General features: G+C 45.7%; 1 protein-coding gene across 1 annotated transcript in view; it reads left to right on the forward strand.

The window, feature by feature from the left end:
* Nucleotides 1–23,107, forward strand: part of LOC309549640 (uncharacterized protein) — a 136,308-nt gene that overhangs the window by 97,377 nt on the left and 15,824 nt on the right. Inside the window, exons 7-9 of the mRNA XM_082250022.1 lie at nt 5,240–5,332; nt 7,128–7,175; nt 12,123–12,285. Of these exons, the coding sequence (XP_082106148.1) occupies nt 5,240–5,332; nt 7,128–7,175; nt 12,123–12,285 (304 nt within the window). The remainder of the gene's footprint in view (nt 1–5,239; nt 5,333–7,127; nt 7,176–12,122; nt 12,286–23,107) is intronic.

The following is a 23,107-nucleotide window of genomic DNA, read 5'->3' on the forward strand; positions in this document are numbered from 1 at the left end:
TAGGTATTGCTTCACGTCAAAAAACGCAGTAAAAAATTGCGTGACTTTGAAGTCATGGTACAGGCATAGCACAGGTGATGGTATAGGCATGGCATAGGTGATGGTACAGGCATGGCACAGGTGATGGTATAGGCATGGCACAGATATGGTATAGGCATGTCACAGGTCATGGTACAGGAGATGGTATATGCCCCCTTTCAATGCAGTGACCAGCGTACATGCCCCCTTTCAATGCAGAGACCAGTGTACATGCCCCCTTCAATGCAGAGTTCAGCGTGCGTGCCCCCTTCAATGCAATGAACATTGTGCTGTGCCCCCTTCAATGCAATGAACACTGTGCTATGCCCCCTTCAATGCAATAAACACTGTGCTGTGCCCCCACAATGCAGAGTTCAGCGTGCATGCCCCCTTCAATGCAACTGTGCTGTGCCCCCTTCAATGCAATGAACAATGTGCTGTGCCCCCTTCAATGCAATAAACACTGTGCTGTGCCCCCTTCAATGCAATGAACACTGTGCTATGCCCCCTTCAATGCAATGAACACTGTGCTATGCCCCAACAATGCAGAGTTCAGCGTGCATGCCCCCTTCAATGCAATAAACACTGTGCTGTGCCCCCTTCAATGCAATAAACACTGTGCTGTGCCCCCTTCAATGCAATAAACACTGTGCTGTGCCCCCTTCAATGCAATAAACACTGTGCTGTGCCCCCTTCAATGCAATGAACACTGTGCTATGCCCCCTTCAATGCAATAAACACTGTGCTATGCCCCTTTAAATGCAATAAACACTGTGCTGTGCCCCCTTCAATGCAATGAACACTGTGCTGTGCCCCCACAATGCAATGAACACTGTGCTGTGCCCCCTTCAATGCAATAAACACTGTGCTGTGCCCCCTTCAATGCAATAAACACTGTGCCCCCTTCAATGCAATGAACTCTGTGCTGTGCCCCAACAATGCAGAGTTCAGCGTGCATGCCCCCTTCAATGCAACTGTGCTGTGCCCCCTTCAATGTAATGAACACTGTGCTGTGCCCCCACAATGCAGAGTTCAGCGTGCATGCCCCCTTCAATGCAACTGTGCTGTGCCCCCTTCAATGCAATAAACACTGTGCAGAGTTCAGCGTGCGTGCCCCCTTCAATGCAACTGTTCCGTGCCCCCATCAATGCAGAGTTCAGCGTGCGAGCCCCTTTTAATGCAGAGCGCCACAGCATTGTCCCCAATCACTGCAGAGCACCACAGCATTGTCCCCAATCACTGCAGAGCGCCACAGCATTGTCCCCAATCACTGCAGAGCGCCACAGCATTGTCCCCAATGATTGCAGAGCGCCACAGCATTGTACCCCAATGATTGCAGAGCGCCACAGCATTGTCCCCCAATAATTGCAGAGCGCCACAGCATTGTCCCCCAATGATTGCAGAGCGCCACAGCATTGTCCCCCAATGATTGCAGAGCGCCACAGCATTGTCCCCCAATGATTGCAGAGCGCCACAGCATTGTCCCCCAATGATTGCAGAGTGCCCACAGCATTGTACCCCAATGATTGCAGAGCGCCACAGCATTGTCCCCCAATGATTGCAGAGTGCCCACAGCATTGTCCCCCAATGATTGCAGAGCGCCACAGCATTGTCCCCCAATGATTGCAGAGTGCCCACAGCATTGTACCCCAATGATTGCAGAGTGCCACAGTATTGTACCCCAATGATTGCAGAGTGCCCACAGCATTGTCCCCCAATGATTGCAGAGCGCCACAGCATTGTCCCCCAATGATTGCAGAGTGCCACAGCATTGTACCCCAATGATTGCAGAGTGGCCACAGCATTGTCCCCCAATGATTGCAGAGCGCCACAGCATTGTCCCCCAATTATTGCAGAGCGCCACAGCATTGTCCCCCAATTATTGCAGAGCGCCACAGCATTGCCCCCCAATGATTGCAGAGCGCCACAGCTTTGTCCCCCAATGATTGCAGAGCGCCAGCATTGTCCCCCAATGATTTCAGAGCGCCAGCATTGTCCCCCAATGATTGCAGAGTGCCAGCATTGTCCCCCAATGATTGCAGAGCGCCAGCTTTGTCCCCCAATGATTGCAGAGTGCCAGCATTGTCCCCCAATGTTTGCAGAGTGCCAGCATTGTCCCCCAATGTTTGCAGAGTGCCAGCATTGTCCCCCAATGATTGCAGAGCGCCAGCATTGTCCCCCAATGATTGCAGAGTGCCAGCATTGTCCCCCAATGATTGCAGAGTGCCAGAATTGTACCCCAATCGATGCAGAGACCAGCGTGCGTGCTCCCTTCAAACTTACCTGGCGGCGGCGCGGCTCAGCTTCTTCCTCCTCTTCTGCGGCGGGTCCTTCTCCCTCGTCTCGGCGGCGGGAACCGGCGGGCGGCCTCTCCTTTTCTCTGAGCGGCGGTGACGGTGAGTGACTGACGCACGCACCGGCACCGCCCCCATTGCGAAGTCAGCGATATCCTGGATGATGATTGGTCCAGGCTGTAGACTGGACCAATCACAGCCAGGATATCAGAAAGTGGGGGTGTCCAATCGCAAAGACTTGCGCCCAGGATACCCCCCTACCCCCCAGAAGGCAGCCAATCGGCACCTCTTCTGGGACATAACCCCACCCCCCCCCCCCCTAGCCACCAGTTCCTTCAGGCGAGGCCGGCGAACCCAATTTTTTTTTTGTACAACTTTATTTGTTCGTTTTGTTTTTTTTTGTTTTTTTTTTGTTTTTGTTTTTTTTTCTTTTTTTTAGGGGTAGGGGGGCGGCGCCCTGGCGCCCCCTATGCACGGGCCACCACTGGTCATTGTCACTAATGGTAGCATGAGGCAATACCTGGACCCTATAGAGGTTGCACAGGCAGTCCAACTCCTCCAGAATGGCACATCAATGCGTGCCATTGCCAGAAGGTTGGCTGTGTCTCCCAGCACAGTCTCAAGGGCATTGAGGAGATTCCAGGAGATAGGCAGTTACTCTAGGAGAGCTGGACAGGGTCGTAAAAGGTCCTTAACCCATCAGCAGGACTGGTATATATTCCTTTGTGCATGGAGGAACAGGATGAGCACTCACAGAGCCCTACAAAATGACTTTCAGCAGGGCACTGGTGTAAATGTCTCTGATCAAACAATCAGAAACTGACTTCATGAGGGTGCCCTGACGTCCCCTAGTGGGCCCTGTGCTCACTGCCTGGCACCATAGAGCTCAATTGGCATTTGCCATTACACATCAGAATTGGCAAGTCCGCCACTGGCGCCCTGAGCTTTTCACAGATGAGAGCAGGTTCACCCTTAGCACATGTGACAGACGTAAAAGGGTCTGGAGAAGCCGTAGAGTATGTTATGCTGCCTGTAACATCGTTCAGCATGACCTGTTTGGTGGTGGGTCAGGGATGGTCTGGGGAGGCATATCCATGGAGGAACGCACAGAGCTCTACAGGCTAGACAATGGAAGTCAGGGTGCCATTAGGTATCAGGATAAAATTCTTGTACCCATGGTCAGATCCTACGCTGGTGCAGTGGGTCCTGGGTTCCTCCTGGTGCACAGCAATGATCGGCCTCATGTGGTGAGAGTATGCAGCCAGTTCCTAGAGGATGAAGGAATTGATACCAGTGAATGGCCCCCACGCTCACCTGACCTAGATCCAATAGAACACCTCTGGGTTGTTTTTTTTTTAGGTCCATCCGATGCCGCCAGGTTTCACCTCAGTCTGTTCAGGAGCTCAGTGATGCGCTGGTCCAGATCTGGGAGGGAATACCCCAGGAAACCATCCTTCGTCTCATTAGGAGCATGCCCAGACATTTATACAAGCACGTGGGGGCCAAACAAAATACTGAGTACAATTTTGATTTGCTGCAATTAAATATCTGCAAAATGATGCTGCATCATTTTTTCACTTTGATTTTTGGCCTGTCTTTGAATTCAGCTATATGTAGGTTGATACTTTTCATTTCCATCAAACAATGTGGCATCCTTTTGTTCCTAGCACATTACCCAGTCCATATCAGTATAGATATCCAGCATGAGATTTTTCCCCATTTAGATCTGATGTGTTTTCAAAGTGTTTCTTTAATTTTTTTGAGCAGTGTATATTAAATAAAAACAATGCAACATTTTGAACTACACCACGGAAGTTCTGGTAGTAAGATCAAACTATGGCTTAAAAACATTTTGTTGGGCTAATGTGAACCAATTTAAAGCTAAACTCCAGGAGTTTACTAACTTTTTAAAATGTCCATTGAGGTGTATGCCACCTCATATTTATATATTTTATTTACAAGGACAGTTGTGGGATGGGCCAAAAAGAGCAGCGTTGCTTCTGTCAGAGTGCCCAAAGCATTGTGATGTATGTACTCCTGCGCTCAGTAAAACTGTACATTTTAAATAAAAGAGATAAGTTCAAAAGGTAGCATACAGATCATTTGGCTTAACATATTGTAAGCCAGAACACTGCCTAAATTCCTGGAGTTGCGCTTTGAAGTGTATGTATAACATGTTTTGATAGAGCACATGAGAGTTAGGCTGGCCATACACTATACAATTTTCTTGTTCAACTTTCCTTTAGATTTACCAAAACCATGTAATATAGGGTCAAACCTAAACACTTTCAATTTGTATGCAGTCAGGCAGGCCCTTGCACTACATAGTTTAAGGTAAATCTAAAGGAAATTGAATAAGAAAATTGTATAGTGTATGGCCAGCCTTAAAACCCCAATCAATAATAATAATTATTTTTTTCCAGCCCATGTCCTGCTGGAGAGATTGCCTTTTTCTGCCTGTTTTGTAGTCACAACCAGAAGTAAGGAGAAATCTCTCCAAAAGAAGGGAATACCAATTCTAAACGAGAACATTTGTCACCACTGGAAGATTTCCCCCCATCTCTTGTTTTCACCTTACCTTCTGTCATGGTGACAATAGTCATCAGGAGCATATGGTGGGTGAATCTCCGAAACGGAGACACAGACAGCAATAACAACTTGTTAAAAGGTTTAAAACTTCCCTACACTATGCAGAGTTGAACACATATAGTAAATCTGTTATAACTGTATAGGTAAAGACATAAACATAGGTAAAAATAGGTAAAAATAACAAGGTAAAAAAAAGCAGTGTCACAAGTCCCTACTGTTTCTTCAAACGCCCCCAAAAGTGTTCCAAAAAGCTAGGGTCCTATAACTTCTATTTTAAGACTTGACTTACATTTCTATTCCTACAGCATAGTAAACCCTTAACTGTTATTGCCTCACAGGCAGAGCTTCTATCGCAGCTGGATATTGCGAATGTTGAACTGGAGAAGATGAAGCAGAAACGTCTTGTTGTAGCTGAGCTGGCCAAGGAAAAGGTGTGTAAGAGAAAATCCTATCATTATTTTATCTATGTTAAATAATACAATTACCTGTATCTTTAGGCTCTAAAGTGGTATTAAACCCAAAAACTAAACTTTTATATATTGCAGCTTACCAATCCTTAAGGCTCCGTTCACATCTAGCGTATGGATCACGGGCAGAACCGCCGCGGTTCCGCCCGCGATCCGGAGATTATTGCAAATCGCGGGACGCCCGTGCGTTGCCCGTTGATTTGCAATAGACCCCCAAACGCTGAGTGATGTTGCCGCGATTTCCGCCTGCCGAATCGCGGCAACATCGCGCAAACAAAATCGCGGGACGCAATACGCTCCAAAGAAGTACAAGAGCTTCTTTGGAGCGTATTGCGTCCCGCGATTTTGTTTGCGCGATGTTGCCGTGATTCGGCAGGAGGAAATCGCGGCAACATCGCTCAGCGTTTGGGGGGCTATTGCAAATCAACGGGCAACGCACGGGCGTCCCGCGATTTGCAATAATCTCCGGATTGCGGGCGGAACCGCGGCGGTTCTGCCCGCGATCCAAACGCTGACATGTGAATGCAGCCTAAACGATCATTATACAAAGAAGGTCCTTTACGACGCACATCACTGCAAGACCTTGTGGATATGTGAAATGACAACCTCAGCCCGGGTTCCTGCCAAGCCACATCCCCAACGTGTTTTACTCCACGCCTGGAGCTTAATCATGGTTGCGCTACAGGGGCAAAGTGAAACACATTAGGGGCATGGCTTGGCTGGAGTCCGGGCTGAGGCTGTCATTTCACATATCCACAGGGTCTTGTGGTGATGTGCAGCGCATAAGCATTTTTTTGTCTGTTGTATCATTGGAGCTGCGATGAGCTCTGTCCTTGCCAGCACTCCCAGGCGGTGTACTACAGGAGAGGACCCAGCTGGAGCCTTGAGCGGCACCCCCTATTTATTGTCTGGTCACAGTGGTGGCTACATTCGTTTTCTTTTTTTCCCTATATTCACCTGGTGATTTGGCGAATAACATACTTCCTGTCTAAAGCTAGCTACACGTTATACAATTTTCTTGTTTCATTTCCTTTAGATTTACCTTCAACTATGTAGTGCAAGGGCGTGCCTGATTGCATACAAATTGAAGGTGTTTAGGTTTGACCTCGTATTATATGGTTTTGGTAAATCTAAATTAAAATTGTACAAGAAAATTGTATAATGTGTAGCCAGCTTTAGATTATCTCCACTCTGTTGGAGGAGCAAAGGACACACCTTTGGAAAGCAGCATTGTGAAATTGGGGAGAAAGTAGCGTTATATACACTAGCAGATTTGATGGATTTGACTAACAAATTAAAGTTGAACACCAGCTAGCATTTTTTAAGCAGTTACAGCAACAGTTTTGTTTTTCATTTGGGATGAAGCTTTTACATAAACGAATAAAAGCTAACCGTTGTAAGCATCCCTGTCAGTGGTAAATTATTTGTCTCAACTTTGTAACTGCCACTTTAGCTGGACAGCTAGGTCTGTTAAAGAAAGTAAAAATAATAACAGACTTACTGGCTGGATCACCAGGTGAAAATAAAGGAAAAAAAGCCCAAAAAAAAGAAAAATAATGCAGCCAACTTGAGTTGGTAAGCGGTAATACAATACATTTTTGTTTTTGGATTTAATACCACTTAAAGGATCTCAAAACTTGTGACTATATATAATCTTTCAACTATAGTCCTAGGTGGTACATTGTCACTTCCGCCCTTTCCACCGATGTCCCATGTGTCCCCACATAATCTGGTTATAGTTTGTGGGTTTTTTTTGCAGGAATGCTGTTTACAAGAGACTGAGAAACTCAGGACTTATACTGAGAAGGTACAGTATGTGTCAATTACTATATGTTCATTCTATTTCAATTACAACAGGTATCTAAAAAAGTAATATCACTAAAGTTGGTGATCCCTGTTTCTACAATCACAGTAGCAATCAAAGTAGAATTGATAGTCTGCTCAGTAAGCACCATAGCGGTGTTAGAACGTATCATGTGTTACATGTGTACATTATGTGAGAAAAAAAGAGACAAGCACTCCATTCCAACAAAAAGTCACCTGCATCTAGAAGAAGCTCAAAGTAGGTTCAAAACTCTTAAAAGTTGTAGTGAAGTCTTAAAAAAACAAAAAAAGTACCAGCTCCCTTGCCTTTTAATGGCATAATGTGCTAGTTTTACAGCATACTAGCGCATTATGACAGACTTACCTGTAAAATGGATCGTGTTTTAACAGCTGCCAGGGCTTCCATCCTCACCTGGCTTCCTCCCAAGTTCACAGGCTCTGGCAATTTGAATGGCCATGCAGTGATGATGTCCCTCCTTTACACGCACACGGAAGTCACGGCTGCGTCACAGCGCTCTGGACTGAGGGCACATTCAGTGTGCCCTCAAACCAGAGCACAGTGCGCATCTGCCAGTGACATTACTTGCTACAGAACTTGTGAATATCTCATAAACCCTGCATGTTAAAGTGGAGTTCCACCCATTTTTGGAACTTTAGATCTATGTAATCCCCTTTAAAATGGCTTTTACCAATGGAAACTTTTTTTTTTTTGCTAGTAAATACCTTAATTTCGGCTTTATTCCTCCTCTCCTCACTTCCTGGTCCGATCGGCGATGACGTCATTCGGCGATCCGCAGTGTCTGCTGGGATGTATTCTATTCCAGAAATCTCGCAGTAGCTGTATCTGTACTGAGCCGTGCCTGCCCCGCCTCCGCCCCGCCTCCGCCCCGCCTCCTCTCATTGAGTTGCATTGTATGAATGTATTAAGGCTGTTCTCTGCCCCGCCTCCGCCCCGCCTCCTCTCATTGAGTTGCATTGTATGAATGTATTAAGGCTGTTCTCTGCCCCGCCTCCGCCCCGCCTCCTCTCATTGAGTTGTATTGCAATACAACTCAATGAGAGGAGGCGGGGCGGAGGCGGGGCAGAGAACGGCCTTAATACATTCATACAATGCAACTCAATGAGAGGAGGTGGGGCGGAGGCAGGGCGGAGGCGGGGCTGGCACGGCTCAGTACAGATACAGCTACTGCGAGATTTCTGGAATAGAATACATCCCAGCAGACACTGCGGATCGCCGAATGACGTCATCGCCGATCGGACCAGGAAGTGAGGAGAGGAGGAATAAAGCCGAAATTAAGGTATTTACTAGCAAAAAAAAAAAAAAAAAAAGTTTCCATTGGTAAAAGCCGTTTTAACCACTTTAGCCCCAGCCCTATTTCGGACACTTTTTGTTCACAAGTTAAAACCAGTATTTTTTCCTAGAAAACTACTTAGAACCCCCAAACATTATATATATTTTTTTAGCAAAGACTCTGGAGAATAAAATGTCGGTCATTGCAAAATTTTTTGTCACGCGGTATTTGCGCAGCGGTCTTTAAAACGCCATTTTTTTGGAAAAAATTTGAAAAATCACATTTCACTGCATTTAAAAAATACTAAACAGTAAAGTTAGCCCATTTTTTTTGTATATTGTGAAAGATGATGTCACGCCGAGTAAATAGATACCAAACATGTTACGGTTTAAAATTGCGCCCCCCCGTGGGATGGCGACAAACTACGGTCAATAGAGATCTCAATCTGCGACGCTTTAAATTTATTTAACGGTTACCAGTTTAGAGTTAGAGTGTAGCTCTTTTTTTTTAATTATTGCCCACGCTCTGGCGATCGCGGCGATACCTCACATGTGTGGTTTGAACAGCGATTTCATTTGCGGCTCGACTTGCGTATACGTTTTTTTTTGTGCGCGAGCTAACGGTGACGGGGACGGCTAAATTTTTTTTTTTTTTTTTTCCTATTTATTTTTTCTTTTTTTTTAAACTTTATTACAGGTTTTTAAAAAAAAAAAAATCTGATCACTTTTATTGCTGTCACAAGCAATGTAAACATCCCTGGTGACAGCAATATGTCGTGACAGGTACTCTTTATGGAGGGATCGAGGGTCTAAAAGACCCTAGACCCCTCCACTACACTTCCCTGTATGCAAAACGCCGAAAACGGCATTTTTGCATACAGCCGTTTTTCAAATCTGCCGCCTTTTGCAGCACAGTAACCCGGACGTGACGTCATGGACGCCGCCTCCGGGTTACGTCATCGGAGACCCGATCGATGCCGTTTCCGGCATTCATCGGGACTCCATCCAGCCGGCGGACGTGCTGGCTGGGTGCTCGGGGCTCCCGGTGGGACGGTAGCCCCGAGCAAAGCCGCGGAAGGCGGCGGGAGGGGGGGGACGTCCCCTCCCGCCCCCCCGGGTAACGATCGAGCGGCTCCCGAGCCGCATCGATCGTTACCGACGGAAAGCCGACCGTCGGCTTCAAACAACGGTACCGGGATGATGCCTCTAGCTAGAGGCATCATCCCGGTATAACCCCGCAAAGTCTGATGACGTAGAGGTTACGTGACTGGTAGTAAAGTGGTTAAAGGGGATTACATACAGCTATGTATTCCAACCTATTAAAAATGGGTGGAACTCCGCTTTAAGGAGATATTCATTGTTCCTACAAGTAAGCTTTATTGGGGTCAATTCACTTAACAATTACCACATGCGGTAAATTAAGTCCAATTTACAAAAACTAAAATTAATTGTGCTTTATTTACCACAAAATTTAAAACGTGTCGGTGAATACTGTTTAAAAACCATGCGGTAAGCTCTTAAGTCCAATTCGCAAACGGAATAGAGTGTAAAAAAAAGTATTTTTTATCACCAGGGTTTTGCTTGTGGTATCACATGCGGTATTTGTCATAAAAAAGTGTGGGGGTCCCACCCCAATAGCTGGTTGCTAAGGAATGGGCTGGGAAGCCGGCCACCGCATCCTTAACAATGGATGACTCACCATGAATATAAAAAAAGGAATGTAAAAGAAAAATTTAAATTTATGATAAAAAAAAAACAGCATGGGATGCCCCCCCCCCCCCTAATGCATACCAGGTCCTTAGGGTCTGGTACAGATTTGAAGGGGAACCCCATGCCAAAATTTAAAAACAAATAGCATTGGGTCCCCTCCAAAATCCATTGCAGACCCCTATCCAAGCATGCAGCCTGGCAGGTCAGGAAAGGGGGGGGGCAAGCGAGCACCCCCCTTTCTAAACCATACTAGGTCCCATGCCTCAACATCGGGAGTTGTTTGGGGTAGGGGGGCTCTGACCCCCCACCCCAAAACTCCTTGTCTCCATGTTGATGGGAACAAGGGCCTCTTCTCCACAATCCTGGGCTGTGGTTGTGGGGGTCTGCGGACGAGGGGCTTGTCGGAATCTGATAGCTCTCTTGCCCCCCCCCATCCTTTCCTGACCTGTTGGGCTGCTGAATGCTTGGATAAGGGATTGGTATGGATTCTAGGGGGACCCCACGCTGGTTTTTAAAAAGAATTTGGTGTTGTGCATTAGGGGGGGGGACCCCACGCTGTTTTTTTTTTTTCATCATTTTTAATTGCCGGCATGTTTTATTTTACACCCAGCTGAGTCATCAATTGTTAAGAGTGCAGAGGCCGGCTTCCTTGCCCGATTCTTAGCAACCTGCTCAATGCAATAAATAATCGCATTAAATAATGCGCTTATTACCGCTAAATCGAACAAACACAGCATTCGGGTATTTCACACTAAATTCTTAGTGAATTGCACTTTCAAAGTGTATTTACCACTCACATTTTACCGCATTTTTTTTTAAACTCTTCGTGAATTGACCCCTTTATAAGCTTACCTGTAGGTGCAAGTGACCAAGCAGAGTTTACTGCTGCTTTAAGAAACTTTTTTTTTTTTTATAAAGTTATTCCAGGTGACAAGATTAGAGAGGTTGTAAATGAATTTATTTTTATAAAAATTAAAATAACAAATATGTTATATTCTGGGATTTAAAGAAAGTTACATTTTATACCTCCTAGGTGGGGATGCAGCATTGGTCTGATGCTGTATCTGTTTTCTGTCACCTCCAGACCAAGAACTGAGTGATCAAAAACTGCTGATCGCTCAGTTCTCAGTCACCAGCTCTCTGCTCTGCTTTCCCAGTGCCCATTGAAGCGCTGGGCTGTGCAGGGGGCAGGAGCGGCTGGCTCAGTCTCCCAGTGGCACACTGAGAGGCTGAGCCAGCTGCCGGTCCAGGCATCTGGGTGGATTCCGACATGAAAGTCAGGATCTTTTCAAAGCCTGGACCAGTGGAGTGATGTCAGCCGACAGTTAACTTTAGCCCACTGTTGGCTTAATACGGGTCACAGGAGTGCAGAACTAAGTGTACTCCCGTAAATCACAGGAGAAGTAAAGCCAAAAGAGCTTTGGCCTTACTTCTCCTTTAAGACTGAGGCAAGATGCAGACTGTACTTGAGCAGGGGGCATGTTCAAGAAGCAGGCTGTGATTGGAAGGGTGTGTGTGCCAGAGGCAGGCTGTGATTGGTCAGGGGGCATGGTGGCTGAACAAACTACCCAATACAGACATGCTGTGTGTGTGCACAGTGTCCTGTATTTCTGGATGGCCAGCCAAAGGATAAAAACTAACCATGCTAACACAGATCAGCTTCGGTGTTGTGTGTGTGGTCAGTTTAGAACAAAGAAGAAGGGTGGCTGGCAGGATCAACAAGGCACTTTAGCTGGAAGAATTACATAAAAATTATAGAGACTATGATTTATACAATACACATATGTGAAGACACATACAAAAACAATAATATTTAGGGTAACCTACACTTTAAGGGATTATCATTCGCATGCAATGCTACTAAGCAGAAGTCTTTGTTTGAGAAATCCTTATGCAACACTGAACTATAGCTCTTGAACTGTGTTTCAGATGAAAGTGGAGAACATGTCTTTGTCAGACACAATTAGGACTCTGCAGCAAGAACTGGAGAAGAGATCTTCTAGTTTTAGTTCTCATATGTACCCAGCTGGCACAGAGGTTCTACTCATTTCTCATAGAGCCTCTCAAGAAAATGGTCATGCAGCTGTAACAGGTGATTGATATGAAAATGTTATTATTGTATTTTCTGCAGCGGTACCATTGTGTGGGATTGGGTAGACTATTGAGGAGACATAAAATTGTCTGTTGTTCAAATAATACACAGCCATATACTCGCCCACGGCTGCGTCTTGATTCTTTTGAGTGGTGAAAGGTGGGAGCAAAACAACAAAATCAACCTAGAGCTCAAGGATTTCTTTTTATTAATAAGCTGGATTAATGTTTCATATTGTGTCATGTCAGGGCTTTATTCATCCCGACTTAAAATGTTATGAAAGGTCCATTTTAATGTGGACCTTTCAGTAACTTTATGCGTCTCCACAAATAAAAAACTGATATGTCATGATGATATACAGCAACATTATTATTTTGGACTAGGATCCAAACATACCCATCATCCCTACTCACAAGGTGATAGGCTGCAGCAGGGGCTGATCTGTGTTAAAATCTTATGAACATAGCCAAGAACTGCCCAGGCACCAGGATTTACAAGACTATGTCACCTCTGAGCCGGCGTCTCAGGCTAGAAAGTATCAGGTGACCCTGCTCAAAAAAAGATGGTGCCAACCCACTGAAGAGAAAAGCGGATGTCCGGGTGAGTACCAAGGTTTCTGTAAGAGGTAATAAATACCTGGGAGTGTAAACTTACACATTACTCTGCATACAATCTGATGTAAGGTCTGCTTTAAGGTGCGCGAGCAACAGTAACGTTCTACTGCACATTGTAGCTGTGCTTTGAGGTCTTCCCAAAGCACCCTGATATATTTTTTAAACAAGCTCCGCTATAGGAAGGCATGTTTCTACATTCACCAATACTTTATCCCTCAAACACCAGTTTTTTTAAAAACGCTTTATGCCTTCAAAATATTGTCTCTGAATGTGTTAAAGCTATATGTAGGACTTATTTGTACTAATATAGCTATATTATAGCTCCAATGTTGTGGAGAAAAAACAATTCCCTCTATGTGATCAATGTACACTGTATGAATTTGAACAAGTGTTGCAGATCCCTACCCATTTCTGTTCCGAAGAAAAAGGTGTGTGTTTGTCAATATGCAGAGTGAATTTAAATGGGAGTGACTTTTTCATTTTTAATCAGCTGACACATTTACAGTGGAGGAAGGAAGGAAATTACATATCTGGGGGGCGTTTTGCGCACTATGTGTACAGAATGTTTCCAGATGCTATATTGCATTGCATTTTACATAAAAATTGCAGTGCTGCAGATTGAACAGGAGAGGTATCTTTTAACCACTTTCAGACCGGAGGATTTCCCCCCCTTAACGACCAGGCCACTTATTTCAACTTGGCACTGCGGGACTATAACTGACAATATTGCTCACATATGCCATGGGTATATGTGAAATGACACCCCAAAATACATTCTGCTGCTTCTCCTGAGTATGGGGATACCCCATGTGTGAGACTTTTTGGCACGACCCCGAAAACCAGTCACTGCCTTCAGGCTTTCCAAGGGCGTAAATTGTTGATTTCACTCCTCACTACCTATCACAGTTTCAGAGGCCATAAAATGCCAAGAAAGCACAACCCCCCCCCCCCCCCCCATGACCCCTTTTCGGAAAGTAGACACCCTAAGCTATTTGCAGAGAGGCATGTTGAGTGTTTTGCAGATCTCACTTTTTGTCACAAAGTTTTGAAATTGGAAAAAAAGAGAAAAATAAATGCATTTTCCTTTATTTTCTTCATTTTCCAAAATAAATGAGAGCTGCACAATACTCACCATGCATCTTAGCAAATACCCTGGGGTGTCTACTTTTCGAAAAGGGGTCATTTGGGGGGGGGGGGTGATTGGTTTTCGGGGTCCTGTATGTGGCTAGACTGCCAAAAAGCCTCACACATGGGGTATGCCCATACTCAGGAGAAGCAGCAGAATGTATTTTGGGGTGTCATTTCACATATACCCATGGCATGTGTGAGCAATATATCAATTAGTGATAACTTTGTGTAAAAAGACAAAAGAAAAAAAAAAATGTTCCCGAAACTTGTGGCAAAATATAAAATATTCCATGCACTCATCATGCCTCTCAGGAAATAGCTTGGAGTGTCTACTTTGCAAAATTGGGTCATTTGGGGGGGGGGGGGGGGGGTTTGTGCTATCTTGGCTTTCCATGGCCTTCAAAACTGTGATAGGTAGTGAGGAGTGAAATCAACAATTTACGCCCTTAGAAAGCCTGAAGGCGGTGATTAGTTTTGGGGTCCTGTACGCAGCTAGACTGCCAAAAAGTCTCAAACATGGGATATCCCTGTACTCAGGAAAAGCAGCAGGATGGATTTTGGAGTGTAATTTCATGTGTGAGCAATATATCATTTAGTGACAACTTTGTGTAACAAAAAAAAAAAAATAATAATAATTTTCCCGAAACGTATGGCAAAATATAAAATATTCCATGGACTCACCATGCCTCTCAGCAAATAGCTTGGAGTGTCTACTTTGCAAAATGGAGTCATTTGGGGGGGGGGGGGTAGTTCTATCTTGAAATTTCAGGGCCTCCGAAACTGTGACAGGTAGTGAGGAAGTAAAATAAGCAATGTACGCCATTAGAAAACCTGAAAGTGGTGATTGGTTTTCGTGGTCCCGTACACAGCTAGGCTCCCAAAAAGTCTCACATGTAGTATCCCTGTACTCAGGAGAAGAAGCAGAATGTATTTTGGGGTGTCATTACACATATACCCATGGCATGCATGAGCAATATATCATTTAATGACAACTTTGTGTAAAAAAACAAAAAACAAAAAAAAAATGTTTTCATTTTCCTGAAACTTAGAGCAAAATATCAAATAATCCATGGACTCAATATGCCTCTCAGCAAATAGCTTTGGATGTCTGCTTTCCATAAAGGGGTCATTTGGGGGGTGTTTGAACTGTCCTGGCATTTTATGCCCAATATTAGCCACACATCACCCTCTCTTCTAACCACTTGAAAACCAAGCCTTTTCTGTGACTTTTTGTTTACATGAAAAAATATTTTTTTTCTAGAAAATTACTTTGAACCCCCAAAAATTATATATTTTTTTAAAGCAGAGGCCCTACAGAACAAAATGGTGGATGTTGCAATTTTTTTTTGTCACACGGTATTTGTGCACGGAATTTCCAAACGCAATTTTTGCGAAAAAAAACAATTTTTTTCAATTTAATGCACAAAAACACTATATATTTCCTAATTGTTTGGTAAAATGTAAAAGATTATCTTATGTCAAGTACATAGATGTTCATATAAAAGCAGCGCTCAAAATAACAGTACTCCAGAAGTGTTCCTCCCGTGAGACAAAATAGACTCTGTGGGAAAGTTCCAGTAGATCCACCACCAAGAGAAACCACATAGACAGCCTCTTACCCAGATGTAAATGAGTAACAGCGCTTTCAACATAGCATAAGCCATATTGTTCAGTCGGTGGATCTCACAGATATCAGCCACATCAGCCCAAACCTCATTAAGTGCTCAAGGAAGAAGTAAAAAAGCTATCATTGTGCAGACATCCTTAAAATTGTTTATTAAAACACCAGTAAAGCTGCACACAAGATACTCACATTTCCTTAGAACAAACAGAGCATGAAAACATGGTAAAGATGTGATGTGGAATTGTTTCCAACCAGAATGATGGCTGACCTCCTATGGTACTGTCAGAGAAACGGCCATGCTGCAACTGGCAACTCCGCCAGTACTTCCAATGGCCGCAATGGACTCAGGCCATAGACTCATTGTCAGTGAAATGGCTGTGCTGCAACTGGCAAATTTGCCAGTACTTCCCATGGCTGCAATGGACTCAGGCCATAGACTAATTCACTGGCCTATAAAAGGACTCTGCTCAGCCCATCTGATTGCTGGATTGTCTTCAGCTCTTCCTGTTTCCTGTGCATTGCTACTTCCTGGATTCCAGTTTGACCCGGCTTGTTTCTGACCTGTCTGCTCTCTCTCCTGGCTTTGACCCACGGCTTCATCTGACCCTTCGATCCTGCTCCAGTGTTTGACCCTCGGCTTGTGTGACCATCCTTGCTCTCTTGTCCTCTGCCTGACTTCCAGTGTACCGATCCCGGCTTGCTCAACGGACTTGCTTCTGCTCAATCCCCTTGTCTTGGCGACCTGTTTGGACTGATACCTGTGTATGACCCTCGGCCTGGCTTTTACCTGCACATTGCTTGATTCCCTGGAGGCCCTGCAAGTTGTTCCAGGATATCCTTGTGAACCTTTACCTGCACTCCACAAGCATCCAGTGCTCCTTGGGACGCGTCACCTCCTGTCCCACTTCCAGGGGTGATTCGCACCGAGCTGCAAGGGAAGCCCTCTCAGCATTTCGGCCTCTACCAAGAAGTGATCTGACAGTACAATCCAGCCATGTCAGAGGCCGACAGAGGTGCTTCCCAGCTCGAGTCTCTTTGTCAGCAAGTCTCCTCTTTAACACAGGCGGTCCAGAGACTGCAGGACAGTTATTTTCAACTAGAGGGTCGAGTGTTGAACCTAGCTGGCGCACCCTCTCCTTCCGACCCCAATCAAACGCCCGCTAGCTCCGGGGGCACCTCCACTCAGCAAGGACCAGCCGGCCCTGCGCAGGCAGCCATGGTTTTCCCACCTGAACCCAGGGTACCTACACCCGAACGCTTCCGTGGGGAACGGAGAAGGTTCAGATCCTTTAAGAACGCATGTCTCTTGTATTTAGCCCTTCAGCCCAGAACCTTCTCTTCAGAGACTGTCAAAGTAGGATTCATAATTTCTCTGTTGTCAGAAGAACCCCAGACCTGGGCCCATAACCTCCTTGAGCAAAAGAGCCCCTCATTGAACTCTGTAGACTCCTTCTTCCAGGCCATGGCCCAGTTATATGAGGACCCCCAACGGACTGTTACGGCTGAATCAGCCCTACATGCCTTACAACAAAATAAACGTCCTGTAGAGGACTATACCATTGACTTCCGCAGATGGGCCGCGGATACAGACTGGAATGAGCCAGCACTCAAGTACCAGTACCGTCACGGATTGTCTGAAGCCCTTAAGGACGAGTTAGCTCGGGTAGAAACCCCTACGTCTTTGGAAGGTCTAATCTCACTGGCAATCCAACTGGACAGGCGCCTGCGGGAGAGACGCTCAGAGCGCCTTCAAGGGGCCCGACCTACCTGGGTTCTCCCGAAAGTCCCACTTGCTGCTTCACCCCATCCTGGGCCTTCTGTCTCCGGGGGATCAGAAGGAGAACCCATGCAGATTGGTCTAATCCGTTCTGCCTTGACCCCCGAGGAAAGACAACGTCGCCGTCAAGCTAACCTCTGCCTTTATTGTGGGGAATCTGGCCACTTCCTACGCAATTGTCCTGTGAGACCCAGTAAGTCCTATTCACGGCCTCTGCTGAACTGTCAAGTCGCTGGGTCATCCCCTACTCATCTTATTCTCCCTGTCTCCCTACAGGTAGCAGAAAAGAAGATTCGGCTTCTGGCGATCGTTGATTCTGGGGCATGTAGTTGCTTTCTGGACCGTTCTTTAGCTCAAAGACTGTGTGTCCCCATGCAAGCTAAGGAACAGCGACTCCATATTCTTCTGGCTGATGGTTCTTTGCCCAGTTCCGGGCCTGTTACTGAAGAGACGTGCCCCATCTTCACCACGACAGATTCTCTTCACCAGGAATTCCTCCGATTTGACGTCCTTTCCTCACCAATGTTTCCCATTATTTTAGGACTTCCCTGGCTACAGGCCCACAACCCACAGATTGATTGGGTTAAGAGAAGGATCTCCTTCACGTCTAATTACTGCCTGAACCATTGTTTCCTACCTGGATCTGATACTTCTGCTGCTTGCCTGGCCGTCCAACCAGTACATGATCTCCCAGAAAATGTCCCCGCAGTTTATGAGGAATTCATGGACGTATTTGATAAGAAAAAGGCTGAAGCTCTGCCTCCTCACAGGCCTTATGATTGCCCTGTAGAACTTCTGCCTGGAGCCGAGATTCCTTTCGGAAGGATATTCCCGTTATCTGAGAAGGAGCTGGAAACCCTCCGGATTTATATTAACGAAAATTTGGAAAAGGGTTTTATCCGCCCCTCCTCCTCACCAGCAGGGGCCGGGATATTCTTTGTCGAAAAAAAGGATGGCACACTAAGACCTTGTGTAGATTACCGGGAGCTTAATAAAATTACTATTAAAAACCGGTATCCTCTACCTCTTATCCCAGAACTGTTTCAACGTTTCCGGGCAGCTCGGATCTTTACCAAATTGGATCTCCGTGGAGCTTACAACCTTGTTCGCATTAGGAAAGGAGATGAGTGGAAGACGGCGTTCAGAACGCGGTTTGGCCATTTTGAATACCTGGTCATGCCTTTCGGGCTGTGTAACGCCCCTGCTACCTTCCAACATCTAGTTAATGACATTTTTAGGGAATTCCTGGATCTCTTTCTGATTGTCTACCTAGATGACATACTCATTTTTTCCTCCACTCTGGAACTCCACCGGACCCATGTTAAAAAGGTACTATTTACTTTAAGGAAACACGGACTTTATGTGAAACCAGAGAAATGCGAATTCGAGAAAGACTCCATTCAATTCCTGGGTCTCATTATCTCAACAAACGGCATTTCCATGGATCCACAGAAAGTGCAGTCAATTCTCGATTGGCCAGCCCCCTGTGATAAGAAAGGAGTTCAACGCTTTGTGGGGTTTGCTAACTTCTATCGGAGGTTCGTGAAGGGGTTCTCTATGATTATCTCCCCCATTACCCAATTGACCCGCCAACAGGTCCGTTTCCATTGGTCACAGGAAGCTCAAACGGCCTTTGACAAACTGAAGACGTTGTTCACCTCAGCACCTATTCTCCAGCATCCTGATCCAACCCTACCTTATGTGCTTGAAGTGGATGCTTCAGAAATAGCCACTGGAGCAATCTTATCTCAAAGACAAGGCCCGAAGACTCTTCTGCACCCTGTGGCTTTCTTTTCCCGGAAGATGACACCTCCGGAGAGAAACTATGACGTAGGGGATCGGGAACTCTTGGCCATCAAATGTGCCTTGGAAGAGTGGAGATACTTGCTTGAAGGGGCTACTCATCCCATTTTAATATTCACAGACCACAAAAACCTGGAATACCTCAGGACAGCAAGACGCCTGAGACCCCGTCAAGCTCGATGGGCCTTGTTCTTTTCCCGGTTTAATTTTCATCTTACTTACAGGCCAGGGTCCAAGAACGGAAAAGCAGACGCCTTGTCCAGAATGTTTCCAGATACCCCAAACACAGCCGAACCTAACACCATCCTCTCGGCTCAAAATTTTTTGCTTATTCAAACGGATCTGCAATCAGCAATTAAGCAAGCCTCAGTTCAATGTCTCGAGCCTGGGACCTCTTCCTTGGAAAAACGCAGGGGATTCTTGTGGTTCCAAGAAAGGATTTTTGTTCCTTCACAGATCAGACTACAGGTCCTAAAGACTTTGCATGATCACAAGCTTGCCGGGCACTTCGGGGTCAGGAAGACATGTGAACTCATTCAGCGCCACTTTTGGTGGCCCAATTTAGTTCGGGACTGTAAATCCTATGTGGGTTCTTGTATTACGTGTCAGCGTAACAAGGGGGCTAAGACCAAGTCCTGGGGCCTGTTAAGGCCATTGCCCATCCCGGAACAGCCCTGGAAGCAACTTTCCATGGATTTTATAGTGGAATTACCACCTTCAGAAGGTTTCACTACTGTCCTGGTGGTGGTGGACCGTCTCTCGAAGATGGCGCACTTTTTGCCTATGATTGGCACACCTTCTGCCGTGGAAACAGCTAACATGTTTATTAAAGAAGTGGTCAGGCTACACGGTCTCCCGGACAGTATAGTATCGGACAGAGGCGTCCAATTCACTTCCAAATTCTGGAAAGAGCTTTGCAAATCCTTGTCCATTAAGATATGCCTATCATCAGCCTACCACCCGCAGAGTAATGGTCAAACGGAAAGGACCAACCAGACCCTTGAACAATACCTACGTTGCTTTTGCACTTGCTCCCAAGATAACTGGGTCTCTTTACTTCCGTGCGCGGAATTCGCGTATAATAACGCCCTGCATTCTGCAACCAACCAGACCCCGTTCTGGGTGAATTACGGGTTCCATCCTTCTTTTTTGCCCAGTGCTTTCTCAGAAACATCAGTTCCTGCAGTGCAAGACCGGATAATGGCTATCAGGGATAACTACCGGGTGCTACAGGACTCCATATCCAAAGCCCAACAGGAGTACAAGAAATTTTATGACCGCAAGAAAAAGGAAAATCCTATGTATAAGGTCGGGGATAAGGTGTGGCTCTCCTCAAACAACCTACGACTATCTTGCCCTTCTAAAAAGTTGGGACCAAGGTTTATTGGGCCTTTTAGAATCAAAAGGATGATAAACCCTGTGGCTTTTGAACTGGCTTTACCTAATTCATACAAGATCCATCCTGTATTCCATGTTTCCCTGCTAAAGCCTGCAATTTCTAGCCCTTTCCCAGGGAGGGAAGAATTGCCTCCACCTCCAGTTTCAGTGGAGGGTGAACCTGAATATGAAGTGGAAACCATTCTGGATTGTCGAAGAAGGGGTGAGCTCATACAGTATCTTATTAAATGGAAAGGTTACCCCACTGAAGACAATTCCTGGGAACCCGCTAGTAACCTGCATGCCCCCAGGCTGGTACAGGAATTCCACAGGAGATTCCCGGAAAGATTGGCCCGGTTGGGCATCCGGAGGCTGCCCCTTGGGGGGGGGGCACTGTCAGAGAAACGGCCATGCTGCAACTGGCAACTCCGCCAGTACTTCCAATGGCCGCAATGGACTCAGGCCATAGACTCATTGTCAGTGAAATGGCTGTGCTGCAACTGGCAAATTTGCCAGTACTTCCCATGGCTGCAATGGACTCAGGCCATAGACTAATTCACTGGCCTATAAAAGGACTCTGCTCAGCCCATCTGATTGCTGGATTGTCTTCAGCTCTTCCTGTTTCCTGTGCATTGCTACTTCCTGGATTCCAGTTTGACCCGGCTTGTTTCTGACCTGTCTGCTCTCTCTCCTGGCTTTGACCCACGGCTTCATCTGACCCTTCGATCCTGCTCCAGTGTTTGACCCTCGGCTTGTGTGACCATCCTTGCTCTCTTGTCCTCTGCCTGACTTCCAGTGTACCGATCCCGGCTTGCTCAACGGACTTGCTTCTGCTCAATCCCCTTGTCTTGGCGACCTGTTTGGACTGATACCTGTGTATGACCCTCGGCCTGGCTTTTACCTGCACATTGCTTGATTCCCTGGAGGCCCTGCAAGTTGTTCCAGGATATCCTTGTGAACCTTTACCTGCACTCCACAAGCATCCAGTGCTCCTTGGGACGCGTCACCTCCTGTCCCACTTCCAGGGGTGATTCGCACCGAGCTGCAAGGGAAGCCCTCTCAGCATTTCGGCCTCTACCAAGAAGTGATCTGACAGGTACACAGTACCAGCGTCGTGTGGCTCAACTCCTTCTGATGCATTTCGTCATATCTGACGTCATCAGGCGCGTACAAATATGACATGCTTTAAAATTGCACATGCCCGTGCAGCGGAAAAAAAATATGTACATTTTTAAAAGCCTTTAAAAGTTACCACTTTGGACTTACAGAGGAGGTCTACTGCATGAATTACTGCCCTCGACCTGGCGTTCGCGGCGATACCTCATATGCATGCTGCAAATGCTGTTTACATATGACACTAGACCGACGCTTGTGTGCACCTTTGTGCGCAAGCACAGGTGTACAGGGGTGCTTGAATTTTTTTATTTTTTTTATTTTGAATTTTTATGTTTTTATGACACCTTCCCTTTCATTTTTTTATTAATGATTTTTATTATTGTCACAGTGAATTTAAATATCCCCTATGATAGCAATCTGTAGTGACAGGTACTCTTAAAGCATCTGACCACACCAAGATTGGTGTGATAAGATGCTTTCACAATTTCCCAATGGTGCTGTTTATTTCTGGTGAAACCAAAGTCATGAATTGCTCGTAGCTTCTGATATCTTAGGCCATAGAGATGATTGGAGCCATTCTCATCTCCAATCAGCTCTATGGTTATATAATTGAACCACCGGCTGCACTCTCTGGTTACCCGGTGGGACAGGAGAGCCCGAGAAAAAACGCAGAAGGCGGTAGTCCCCTCCCACTGCTTGTAAAAGCAGTCTAGCGGCCAATTATCTACTAGGATCACTTTTACATGTAAGCCGACCGCTGCCTGTAAAAAACGATACCAAGATGATGCCTAAATCTGCATGCATCATCCTGGTATAACCACTCAAAGTCCAGTAACGTACCAGTACATTGCTGGTCCTTGTTTGCCATATATTGTAGGTTTTATTTTTTTTTTCATGCAGCCTGTGGGCTGAATGAAAAAAAGAGAACCTAACAGATTCCTTCATCCATAATGATCGATGTGGATGAAGAAATATCCGCCAGAAAATGTGTAGTATACCCACCATTAGCCGCCCAAAACATCCAACCCACTTTCTAATGATGGGTATACGTGACCAACGCTATGTATACCTATTGTTTTTTTTAACTGCGGTGGTGAAATCACCTCCTACAGCGCTGCCATCAGAGATTTCCAAATATGCTGAGCGCAAACGCTGTTTGTGTCAGAATATATAAAATCAGTGTGGCAGCTGATGAGTGTACCTGCAAGGCAAACTGGTTAACAATAGAAGAGAAATAAAACATTATGTTGGTACCTGAAAAGTAAAAAATGGTTACCAATGAAAAACAGTAACAAAGTACAGAAAAAGTAGGAAGAGTAGAAGTAGAAGAGCAGAGTAAGAACAGAAAAATAACTCAAACAACAACTATTTTTGGCTTTTTTA

The sequence above is a fragment of the Pelophylax lessonae genome (genome assembly GCF_965119305.1).
Source record: "Pelophylax lessonae genome assembly, chromosome: 3".
Classification (NCBI taxonomy): domain Eukaryota; kingdom Metazoa; phylum Chordata; class Amphibia; order Anura; family Ranidae; genus Pelophylax; species Pelophylax lessonae.